This window comes from Triticum urartu, chromosome 3A (genome assembly GCF_056163025.1).
Source record: "Triticum urartu cultivar PI428250 chromosome 3A, HENAU_Tu73, whole genome shotgun sequence".
Taxonomy (NCBI): Eukaryota; Viridiplantae; Streptophyta; class Magnoliopsida; order Poales; family Poaceae; genus Triticum; species Triticum urartu.
The window spans coordinates 679,253,783-679,266,684 of record NC_141875.1 but is presented as its reverse complement, the minus strand read 5'-3'; the positions used below and the strand labels follow the sequence as shown (position 1 = coordinate 679,266,684).

The window sequence follows — 12,902 nt, the reverse complement described above, 5'->3', positions numbered from 1 at the left end:
GAGCAAATAAATGGGAGACGCGAAATTACCGTCCTATGTGGGACACGCATCAATTGGCCCGTTGTACATCGAGGGTAGGTTCGTAACTTCATCCAAGCGCGCCTTCTCCTCGGCCAAAATGACATGTGCCGAATAATTCATAAACCATGGTCGGCAAAACATGCTCTCCTCGACCGAAATAGCTCGCGCCCACTATTTCAAAACACGCTCTCCTTGCCCGAAATCGCTCGCGCCCACTATAGTGCAAAACACGCCCTCCTCGCCCGAAATCGCTCCCGCCCACTATTTGGGGAGAAGCAAAGTTACTCTACTATCCCCGACCCTCAGTACACAGACCCAAGCCGAGAAGCCTATAGGAAAGGGTAGAACTGTAACTCCCCCTCACATTTCAAACAAATGCGTCCGTAAGACATGGTTCCACTCCCCTCCCAATCCCCCCCCCCTCCCGCCCGCCCCCATTCATACCTCGTGGGTGCCAAATCACCTTCTTCCCGGGAAGCTCCCTTCTCCCGAGCCGCGAAACCTCAGCCCCACCTCCATGGCGCCCCCACCGCACCAATTTCACAGCCGCCCTCCTCCCTAATGCCAGAGACGCTGTCCATTTGCCGTCGTGCACTGGGCCGTGTGCCTCTTACTCCGTGCTGCTGGTGCTGCCTCAACGACGGCCGCGTGAACCATACCGGAGCCGATTCACCCCCGCCGTTGTTCACGGCGCCGGAGCGGCTCCAACTTCGGATCCATCCAGAGTCCTGGCGCTGCTTCCGCATAGCCATTGAGCGTCGCGACATCGCTCTTTCCCTGCCGCCGGTCGCCACCGCAACTGCGCCGGCCTCACCGACTCGGCAGCTGGACCTGCCTACTTCACCATGCCGCCAGATAGGTCGCACCCTCATCTCAAATCACTTTATTAAGGCGTCAGTTGTATGAATTTTTATTCTGGGCCAATCGATTCCCAATGGGAAGCATCACCCCTCGAGGCGGTGGAGCTCCTAGGCTGCTGGTTGGCTGGTGTCTAACGTAAGGGTGCGGGGCCACAAGTTTGCCGCGGAAGCAGCGCTTATATGGCTATCTTTTAGAGTTGCGTGGGTTGAAGGTACTGCTGCCGCCGGATCTGGATGACGGGGAATCTTTGTGGATTGGCCCGGGGGCGGCGCAACCACGGCAATGTGGTGGGGCGGGGAGCGGGGTTTTGGCCGGGGCCACGGACGGCGGAGGCAGGCTGCTCTGCCGTTGGTCGCTGGCTCTTCGGGGATGATTCCGAATAGTGTCAGCCGGGAGGCACAAGACGGCTAGCCATCCGGCGTAGATCGGACAGTACCAAAGTAAAATAAAATCATGTGACCCCAATTTAGTCTTCAGTCAACATACGTGTGACCACTCTCGTACCTTGCTGCTGATCTCTTAGTGTATTTCTTCAGTTCAAAGAGATATGTCGTTTTTAACATTATGTGTTATCTGCATCTTTAGACACACCATTTTCCGACTCACTGCAGCTGCTCCAACAAGGGAAGCATACACCAGAAGGGAGCTATAGTCCCCACTCAACAGTTCCCTGCATCGAATGTGCGTGCCCGACATGGACAGCCGCAACAACTGCAGGGCCATCGACAAGCCAGCACATGATGCTCACTCCTATGGATGGCAGCCAGATAGGTTGTACCCTCATCTTACTTGTGTGCAACATTTATGGCTTTGTTATTCATCTAAGCATGGAAAATAGATCATCACATTTCACTGTATATTCATGCTGATCTCTTACGGGTCTTGTTCAGGAGTTAACGCTGTTCCATAGTTCCACTAAGATACTTGTTATTTAGGTAACGTTGTTCCATAGTTATCATCCATCAGCCAATGCTATCCCAGAGGCTGGTGATTATAGTATTATACCACTTGTAGTATTACCTATGTTGTTCTTTAATACTTTTGTGTGCCATCTAGTTAATCTTGAGTACAAACGATACATATTCTGTAGCTTTCATCTGTGTTCTCCCTTTAGTTTATGAGACCTGTTGCTGCTAGTTAACCCCAGTCCTACTATTTATGTCGTCTCCTACATGCACTCATTACATAAATCTAACTACTAGTTGTCTTCCATGCATGTCAGATATAATTGCACACACTGATATATCCACAAGAACCTCACGGAGCAATGTAAAGGCCAATAAACTTGATGTCAATGATACCCAATATGATGTAACATGTAAAGGCAGTTCTTCAGAAGACTTGCAGAAAGATGATGAATCCTCTTCACCCCACAAGGTCCTTGCTCTAACTTGGCCTGTGATATGGGTACAACATGCATATAATGTCCTGGAGTGTATCTACTCTGTTGCAATGCCATGTGCTTAGCATGCTGATCATGCATGTAAATATGTCATGCCTTCCTGTTTTTCAGTACCTATTCCATTCATGATAACATGTTTTCAAATTCAAGTACTGTCATTCTACTCTATCGCAATGCCATCTGCTTAATTTGGACATCATGCTTCTGAATATCTTATGCATTGTTATTCATCAGTATGTACTTCATCTGTCTACCATACCATGTTTTTTTACATTGAAGTGCTGTTCTAGTGCTCTGTTGCAATGCCATCTTATTTTCCCAATCATACACGTGTATGTTGCCTTAGTTATTTCTGTACGTATTCCGCTAGCATACAGTTTTACATTCAACTAGTGTTTTTTTGCTGTGTTGTCCTGTCGTATCCCTAGCTCTTACACCATACTCCCTCCGTCTGGATTACATGTTGCCGAAATGGATAAAAAAGGATGTATCTAGAACTGAAATACGCCTAGACCCATCCATTTTTTCCGGATGGAGGGAATACATGTCAATATGTCATGCCTTTCTATTCATCAGTACCTATTCCATCTCTCTGATGTCACATGTTTTATAATTAAAGCACCATTCTTCTATACAAGGCATGCAAGGGGAAGACGACTATGTTAGAATCTGAAGAGTTACAAACAAGGCCTTTCCAAAAGATCCAAACACCAGGAGATAATAAACCAACTCCAGTTTTTATAGATACTGCTCCAGCATAGAGAAACCCAACTCCTACTGATAATAAGCAGATTCCAGTGGCCAAAGAACTAGTCCGCTCTAGTCCAGCAAAAATATGTCAAACAATTCTAAGAAGCGTGTGCGTATCCTTGCATCATGAAATTTTATAGCATGCTGATCATATTTTCTACATGTTTCTTACCCATCTCTCTTTTAGAAAATAAGCTTAGCAGATAGAAGAATTACTGCAATGGTATCGTTTATGAGGAAAGATTTTTGCAGGAATTCTCTGTGCTCCAATGTAGATGTAAGTACCTGTTGTATATCACTATATTTTTACATCAACATGTATTTTGTTAATCGGTGTGAATCCAACCTTTATCTGATCTAAATTTAGTTGTAGCAAAATGTATGATTAAAGGCCACAATGTTGATTTTTGCAAGGAAAACTGCCTGGTAGTTTTGCATCCTGAGCTGCATGAGTGTACTATCTCATATCAGTGGGTTTGAATACTTTGGTTCTGCAGTGGGGTTTTCAATGTTTTTTACTGTGTTGTCCTGTCGTATCCCTAGCTCTTACATCATACTCCCTCCGTCCGGATTAAATGTCGCAGAAATGGATAAAACTGGCTGTATCTAGAACTGAAATACGCCTAGACCCATCCATTTATTTCCGGATGGAGGGAATACATGTCAATATGTCATGCCTTTCTATTCTTCAGTACCTATTCCATCTCTGCTGTAGCATGTTTTATAACTGAATCACCATTCTTCTATATAAGGCATGCAAGGGGAAGACGGCTATGTTAGAATCTGAAGGGTTACAAACCAGGTCTTTGCAAAAGATCCAAACGCCAGGAGATAATAAACCAAGTCCATTTTTCATAGATACTGCTCCAGCACAGAGAAACCCAACTCCCACTGATAATAAGCAGATTCCAGTGGCCAAAGAACTAGTCCCCTCCAGTCCAGCAAAAGAATGTCAACTCCATTCTAAGAAGCGTGTGCGCATCCTCGCATCATGAAATTTTATAGCATTCTGATCATATTTTCTACATGTTTCTTACCCATCTCTCTTTTAGAAAATAAGGTTAAACGATACAAGACTTCCTCCATTGGGATCGTATTCGAGGAAAATATCTTGCGGGAATTCTCTGTGCTCCAATGCTGATGTAAGTGCCTGTTGTATATCACTATATTTTTACATCAGCATGTATTTTGTTAATCGGCGTGAATTTAACCTTTATCTGATCTAAAATTAGTTGTAGCAAAATGTTAAAGGCGCCAATGTTGATTTTTGTAAGGAAAACTGCCTGGTAGTTTTGCATACTGAGCTGCATGAATGTACTATCTCATATCATGCACATTACTGAACTATAGTGCTTCTCTGGTTGCCCATTCATTCATTGTGTCAATGTTGCTTTCGTATTACCTTACCTGGCTGATGATAGCTGTGCCATATTGTGTTAATTTGGTGTAGGCTAGTTGCCCAAACGTTCGTTGTGTCAATGTTGCTTTCCTATTATCTGACTTGGCCAATGATAGCAATGCTAGTGTGTTAATTTTGTGCAGGCTGCTGAAGATAAGAAGACAAACTCTGAAAACAACAAGGCAACCCCATTGTTTCTTTCCAGTAAATCTAGGCCAGTTAATATGGCAATAACTCATGATTAATCTGTTTGGTTCCCATCCTAATTTATGTTATGATGTAGTGGTCGAGACACTCTCCACTATCAATAATACAAGGCTGCCAAAATCGCCATCTGAATCTGTTCAGTATCCTCTGTCTCGAATGCAACGGAATAAATGTATGTTTGTGAACCAATTAATGGCTGAAGCAATGATGGAAATGGTGGATGAATCAGAGGTGCAGAGTCGTGCGACACAACAACTGATCAATGTTTTCAGAGACAGTGTAGCAAAGCAGCAAGAACTTGCCCACATGCTTATGGGCATCATCTGTGCTGAGGTTGCAGATTGTGACGTTGTAGATGGTTAGGTTCTGCTCATTTATTTGCAGTGGCATCAATCTTTGATTGCCCAGTGGATGTAATTTCCTGTAATATATGCTGGATGTGCAACGTTATTCCCTGTATGTCGTACCTTTGCTTGATCGGTTTTGGTCCTGTGCATAATTTCTCGCGTAATGGGCTCAAATTATCTAATTTGGCCTAAAGACATGAACGGACTTTAGTGGGCCCATTAAGTTAATGGGCCGTTACTAGGCCGAAAGTTAATGGTCGGCCCTCTTACCTCCCGGGTCGTTAACAGGCTGTTACTAAGTTTGGGCTACATATGGCCCAACTATACTATAGGCCTTTAGCAGGCCGAAAGAGATAGCGGGCTTGTACTGGACCATGAAGAGCATGGGCTGCTAAGAGGCCGAAAGTCAGGTCGTATTGTAAACGGCCCAACTGTGTTGTGGGCCTTTAGCAGGCCGAAAGAGAAACCGGGCTGGTATTGGACCATGAAGGGCATGTGCCGTTAAAAGGCCAAAACTAAGGTCCGAATACAAATGGCCCAACTCATTTATGGTCCGTTAACAGGCCAAAAGGCACACAGGGCCAGGAATTGGCCCAACACTTAAATGGGTCGCTAAAAGGCTAAAACTCAGTTCTGACTACAAATGGCCCAACTGATTTATGGGCCGTCAACAGGCTAAAAGTGACACCGGGCCAGAAATTGGCCCAACACTTAAATGGGTCGCTAAAAGGCCGAAACTCGGGTCCGACTACAAATGGCCCATCAGATTTATGGGCCGTCAACAGGTTGAAAGACACACCGGGCCGAAAATTAGCCCAACATTTAAATGGGTCGCTAAAAGGCCGAAAGATGTACATCCTGAAAATTGGCCCACCCATTAAATGGGTCGTTAACAGGCCGAAATCTCATCGAGCCGATATTGAGCCCAAATATATAGCGGGCTGTTAACGGGCTCGAACTGACGATGGGCTGGAATGGTGTCAAATCTTTAATGGGCCGTTGACGGGCCGAATTGGCACATCTCGTATGGGCCGTGGGCTTAAATGGACCTGACACAAGTAGGCCTTATATGGGCCGGCCTGCTAATTTTTACTGGGCCGGCCTTTTTCACCGGAATGGGCCACTGTTGGGTCGTGCCACGTGTCGACCTATCATAGGCGCCTCCTGTCCAATGAGTGGATGACATCTGTCCCAATGGTGAGGCAACACGTGTTTCCTTCGGCCAATCAGAATTTTACACGTGGAAATTTCCCATTGGTCAGGGCTGTTAACTGGTTATCGGATCCAAAATCCGACCCGATAGCTTAACGGTATTCCGTTACGGTGGATGCCACGTGTCGGTCACCCTTGACGAAAGCACTTCTGTGACACGCGATTTATCGTCATGGAAGTGGACACTTCCGTGATGATAATTTTGGTAATGTCATGGAACACTTCTACGATAGCACATGTATGACTATCTTGATTCTGTCATAACTTTTTCATGGGTGTACGTGCATGACAAAAAATGCGACCTACTGTGACAAACACGTATCATCACGGAAGTGTATTTTTTTGTAGTGGATGGTGTATCTGTTTTCCTTCCAGTTCAATAGTAATTGTAGGTTTTGGAGCATGACATGATTTCCCCATGGATGACAACCACTACCCCATGATGAGCTGGAACGTCCGGGGCATGAACACTCCGGCAAAGCGCGAAGCCATTCGTGAGATTGCTGTATCGCATAGATTAGCTCTCCTCTGTCTCCAGGAGACGAAGATAGACGTCTGATCGCGGCCTTGTGTCGGATACTGGAGGAGCCCTGCTAGCTAATTGCATCGTCCTCCCAGCCATAGGAACGAGGGGAGGTACATCCATCTTCTGGAACACAACCCTTGTCTCGGTTTCATCTCATAGCATAGGCCAATTCGCCATTACGGCCAAAGTTACAGTGCTGCAGACGGGTCAATCCTTTTGGCTCACCATGGTGTACAGACCGGCCGATGACACCCGCAAAGATGAATTCCTTCTAGAGATTTCGCGTGTTTTGCCCCCTGCATCAGAACCCTGGCTTCTTAATGGCGATTTCAACATCATCTATGAGGCCAGGGACAAAAATAATCTAAATCTGAATAGGAGGATAATGGGACGGTTTAGAAACGCCCTGGACTTGGCTGGCCTGTGAGAGATCAAGTGTAAAAATCGGAGATACACATGGAGCAATGAGCGTCAAAACCCTACCCTTGTTAGTATTGACAAATTCTTCTGCAACACTAGCTGGGAGCTGCTATTCCCCAACGACATTCTGATGGCAGCATCGACAACCATCTCTGACCACTGCCCGCTCCTGCTGGCAAATGCTTCCCCCCCCCCCTAGATGGGCAAGGTTCAAATTTGAAGTCTTCTGGCCGCGCTTCCCGCATTTCCAGGAGACCGTTGAGAAGGCGTGGAACAAGCCAACTACTCACACATGTGCTTTCGAGAGGCTGGTGATCAAGCTAGGAAAAACAGCAAAAGGCCTGAAGCTTTGGAGCAAAACCCTGTTCAGCGACGCCAAGGTGTAGTTCCATATGGTCAATGGGGTAATCCTGCGCCTTGATATCGCTCAGGAAAGTAGGGCCCTCTCTGCTGCCGAATTCTAGTTAAGAAAGTCCCTCAAGCTATGGCGGATCGGCCTCGCAGTGGTGGAAAGGGCAAGGAAGCGGCAAGCCTCTAGAATCACCTGGCTCAGAGCGGGAGATGCCAGTACAAAATTCTTCCATGCCAAAGTCTTCTCGAGGCGACGCAAGAACTTCATCCACTCCATTCAACTAGATGGTAACACAACCACAACACACGAAGACAAAGATAAGATGATATTGGATCACTTCAATGCGGTTCTGGGCTCTTCTGATTCAAGGGCAACCACTCTCAACTGGGATCAGCTGAACATGCCGTCAGTTTCAAATGCCGGCTTGGATAACCCCTTTTCCGAGGAGGAAGTATGGGAAGCGATCAAGGAAACACCAAAGGACAGGGCTCCAGGACCGGATGGGTTTAATGGAGTGTTTTATAGATCTTGTTGGACAATTATTAAGGCAGATGTCATGCTTGCTCTTAATCAGTTCTATTGTTGCTCTGGCCACAACTTCAGCAAGTTCAACTCTGCTCATGTGGCTTTGCTGCCCAAAAAGGATGGGGCTATCAAGATGGCTGATTATCGCCCCATCAGTCTCATTCATTCCATGGCAAAGTTCATTGCAAAAGTAATGTCCATCTGCCTGGCGAAGGTCATCCACCTGATTATTTCACCAGCCCAAACAGCCTTCATGAAGACCAAATTCATAAATGACAGCTTCATGTATGTTTAGAACGGAGTCCGGTCGCTGCACAGGAAAAACACGCCGGCATTGCTACTGAAACTAGACATCACTAGGGCTTTTGACAGTATATCCTGGCCCTATCTACTCGAGCTCTTGCAGCGGTTGGGTTTCAGTTCCAGATGGCGAGACTGGGTGGCGATGCTGCTATCAACCTCGCACTCTTCCTTCCTGCTCAACGGCCTACCCGGGCAGCCGGTCTGGCACAAAAAGGGGCTAAGGCAGGGTGATCCCATTTCCCCACTGCTGTTCATCATCGCCATTCAGCCCTTGCACCGGCTGTTGCAAGCTGCTGGAGAGTTAGGACTGCTCCAACCTCTGCCGGGAAGAGAAATAAAATTGAGGGTCAGTCTATATGCAGATGATGCGATCATATTCGCTAACCAGATTAAAGAGGAGATTGAAACACTCATGCTTTGGAGAAGCCTCTGGTCTGAAGATCAACCTTCAAATGTCCACGGCCACGCCGACCAGATGCTCGGGCATCGATATGGAGCAGGTTCTGCAGAGCTTCGGCGGGCGGCTCGCATACTTCCCTCTCACATGCCTGGGGCTGCCAATCACCATCAAACGTCTAAGGCTTGTGCACCTGCAGTTCGTTCTGGACAAGATCAGGGCCCGTCTCGCCGGGTGGAAAGGAAAGCTGCTGTCTATAGCTGCCAGAAGGGTGCTGGTCATGACTGTCCTCGGCTCGCTGCCAACTTTTGCAATCACCGCATTGCGGGTGCCCAAAAAAATTCTGCAGGAGGTGGATAAATCTTGTCACAAATTTCTCTGGGCGCAAGATGAAGATCTGACCGGCGGCAAATGCAAAGTAAATTGGTCCAAAGTTTGCTCGCCCACGGAGTACGGTGGCCTCGGCATCCTCGACCTCTCAAAATTCAGCAGGGCCCTAAGATTGAGATGGCTGTGGCATTCTTGGGTGAGCCCAGAACGACCATGGGTGGGAATGGAAGTACCTTGTGATGAGAGTGACAAGGCGGCATTCAGTGCAATGACGATAATCACCATTGGCGGCGGCCGCAAGGCTCCCTTTTGGGGCTACGTCTGGGCTAGTGCCGAGCCCCTCAATACGGCCTTCCCGCGCGTTTTCAAGCACTCGAGAAGAAAGAACAGGACTGTACAGGCAGCGCTGCGCGACAATACTTGGATCAAGGACTTAGTACATGGCAACGTTAACCCTCTCCTCCAGGAGTTCCTGATCTTAGAGAGATTGATCAGAACAGCCAAAACGAGTATGAGGCCGGGGCAGCCTGACGAAATCAAATGGAAATTCATGGCGAGTGGGATCTACAGCGCGTCGTCAGCATATCAGGCACAGTTAATTGGATCGGTTCAGGCTTCGTTCAGAAAAACCTTGTGGTTGGCCTGGGCCCCTGGCCGGATCAAAGCTTTCACCTGGCTGCTGCATCTGGATCAGTTATGGTGCAACGATAGGCTGCAAAGTAGAGGATGGGAAAACCAATACTTCTGCCAACTTTGCCTTCGACACCTTGAAAGTTCGGTTCATTTGTTCTGGCGCTGCGAGCTGTCCGTGAAGATCTGGGAGAAGGTGGCCTCGTGGCAGGGTTGCCATGCCGTGCAGCCAGGTCTCTGGTCCTCCCTTCAACGCTCAACAGAGATCGTGGACACGATCATCAGCAACACCGCGAAGGGAAGTAGGAAGGGCATCACGACCATCATCATGCTCGTGCTTTGGGAAATCTGGTTGGAGCGGCACCACTGTACCTTCAGAGGTAAGGTGGCGCAGAAGACCGACATCTTGGCTGTGATCAGGCGTAGTATTGAGTTGTGGCAGCAAGCGGGAGCCCAGTGTCTAGCACAACCATTTGCAGAGCCACCATCGGGGATCAGCTAAGGTGTAGCTCCCCTTCTTTTGGCCAGCTGCGCCTTTCTTCTTTTATATTTCTTCTTTTATATTCCTTCTCTTGATCCCTGGATCACCCCCCATGTTTCTTTTTCCCTCTTCTACCTGCTTAATATATGAATGCCAACAATTTGCTGGATCTTTCAAAAAAAAGTTTTGAACTCAAAATTGCCATATATATACTGTCTAGCTATCTACACTGTAAATTAACTCTGGGATTGATAATAATTGTTGGCTACATTTTAGAATGGTGGTTATCTAAGTCTGAGCTACCCTGCACGGGGCATATCTGCAATGGGCTACCTAATTGAAATTGATATAAAGATCAAGGGCAAGGAAGTTGACAAAGATTTGTCAATTATTGATGGGTCTGTGAAAGCCTTTGGGCAGTTTGACTCGAGGACTGCTAACCATGTTGATAACGTCAATGGTAAAATTATATTCAAGACACATGTTGTTCGTAATGGTGTTGAGGCAACTATAGACCTCGATTTTGTGGAGGTGCCAACAGGCGGCTTCAATGTGCTGATGCGTGCCAAAACTGTCCGTGGTAAAGCTGTCTACTCCTTTATCAGTGAGTGTTGTGATGATGACAGCTTTATAGCTTCACCTGGGAAGCATAATAAGAAATTTGTAGCTGCTGTGAGCATAAGCGATACACTCCCAACTTCCTCAACTCCACAGATTCAGCTTCTGAAGCCAGCTTCTCACTTCACCTAGCGATTGCAAACCGTTCGGAAGCGTTCTCAGCTTCTCGCAACATTGCAGCTCAACTAGGAGGCCGCTAGCCTGTTGGGCGCCTCTGGGTCGGCTGGAGGCAGCCCACTTCGGTCAGCCATGTGCATATACAGGAGCAGCGCCAACGGTGTCGGGGCGAGCACCGGCGACAGGAACCAGCGGGGATGGTCTTGGAACGGACGGATCTGGAGGTGTAGGGGGCGCCGGGCGCCGTCTGGTTTGAGCCGGCGGCGGCAGGAAGGTTAGGTCGAGCACCTCGAGCGAGAGGGAGAGTTGTCGATGGGGGGCGGGTCGCGTACCGGTTCGGGATTTTCTTCACTCGGCGGTGCCAGTGTGGTTGTAATGTTGGGCAACTCCTGATTCTGCTTTTCATGGAGCTGGGCTTTTGGAGCTTCGAATTTTTACACTACGATTGGGCTGAGCTTCCCGAAGCCAGCTTCTCGAGGCTTTTCCGTTCGGCTCCGCTCCCGCTCCGGAATTTTGCGAAGCGTAGAGTGGGAGGACATCGGAACAGGCCCATATGTATAGACTTCATGGAGAAGAAGCGAGAAGCGCTCACTTTTGTATCATCCAAGCACGGCAACGAGCAGCTACCTTATTGGTTCAGCAACGGAGCTTTGGTCTTTGTTAAAGATTTTTGGTCAACCATCGTCGAGGGTTGCCCATTGGGTCCGTAATCACTGGAAGAAAAGAAAGATATCATTATTGTCAGTTTCGAAGTTTTGGATCTTTACCCCCTATATACTCCATTTTAGAATTTCACGATATAAGGTGCATTAGGATTCCTTAAGACAAGTGCTCGACAATTACTACTAGCAAGAAGCTCGTGCGCTTCAACAGGGGCATGAATATTCTAGTAGTTCAATATCAATATTGTCCGACATAGGTAAATGCCCATGTGACTTACGGAAGACATTGGTCAAAGGATTATTTTCATCACATTAGGAAAAGGGCTGCACTCTGCGCCAGTGCGCCGGCCCAAACTTTGGGCCGGTCCAACCCTGGCCGTTAGATGCGCCCCCGCATAGCCGTCGGATCGCGCCTTTCCCAGCGCTTGTCACCCTGGCACATTTTTTAGATCTGAAGAAAGCACCGCTGCAGGTCATGGCGCCCCCCCCCCCCCCCCCGGTCGCCACATCGCGCAGCGCGCCGTTGCCCTCCCCTGTTTGCCCTCACCCTTGAAAGTCGCCACCGTGCTCTATGACAGCGCTCTCCGTCGACGCTCGCAGACAAAAAAAGTTGTCAAAAAAGATGCTCTATGTTGCCGCCCCTGTTGAATCAATTGAAATCCTTGGTTCCAGCAAATTAAAGATAAGGTTGTAGCAAAAAGTCACTCATCTAGCAAAGAACGAAAAACTAACTCTGATGAAAGCATTTTTGGGTCCTAGTTCCAACAACAAAAAACGTGGTTGTAGCAAAAAAATCGATGGTCTAGAGAAAACAAACTCTGCTGGAAGCATTTTTTGGTGCTGGTTCCAAGCAAATGATTCATCGGTTCCAGCAAACCTGGTTGTGGTTGCAACACCCCCCGCCCCTCCACACAAATTCGTCGTGGTGACCCTGAAGCTCACTGTGCTCACCCCTGCAGGCTGCAGCTCATCGCGGTCGCCCATTCCAGGAAAATACCAGGCACGGTTGCAGCTCCTGCATCAACCGTTGTTGCATCCGTGTGCTCCAGCAAACTAAAATGGCGGAGGTAGCAAAAAGATGCAAAGCTGAGCGATTCCAGCAAATCAAAAACCCGGTGGTAGCAAAAATTCATGCTGGTTCAAGCAAAATACCAACCAGTGGTAGCAAAAAAATACAAAAAGGGCGCTAGTTTCAGCAAAAAAACGAAAACGTCGATGGAAGCAGAAATTTGTGCGGGTTCCAGCATATGGCCGCCATGGTTGTAGCACTCGCCAGCATCCGGCACGGTTTCAGCTTTTCTGGGCCACGGTTGCAGCTCCGCATGGCTACGGTTACAACATC

The 12,902-nt window shown here is 47.8% G+C and overlaps 1 protein-coding gene across 1 annotated transcript in view; it reads left to right on the top strand.

Annotated features, from left to right (window-relative positions):
• LOC147981494 (uncharacterized) overlaps window positions 1-11,608 on the top strand; it is a gene marked incomplete at its 5' end in the record, with an annotated part of 55,303 nt that extends 43,695 nt beyond the window's left edge. Inside the window, 2 exons of the mRNA XM_087515984.1 lie at window positions 10,440-10,854; window positions 11,451-11,608. Coding sequence (XP_087372110.1) covers window positions 10,440-10,854; window positions 11,451-11,608 — 573 coding nt within the window. The remainder of the gene's footprint in view (window positions 1-10,439; window positions 10,855-11,450) is intronic.
• Between the last annotated feature and the right edge of the window lie 1,294 nt (window positions 11,609-12,902).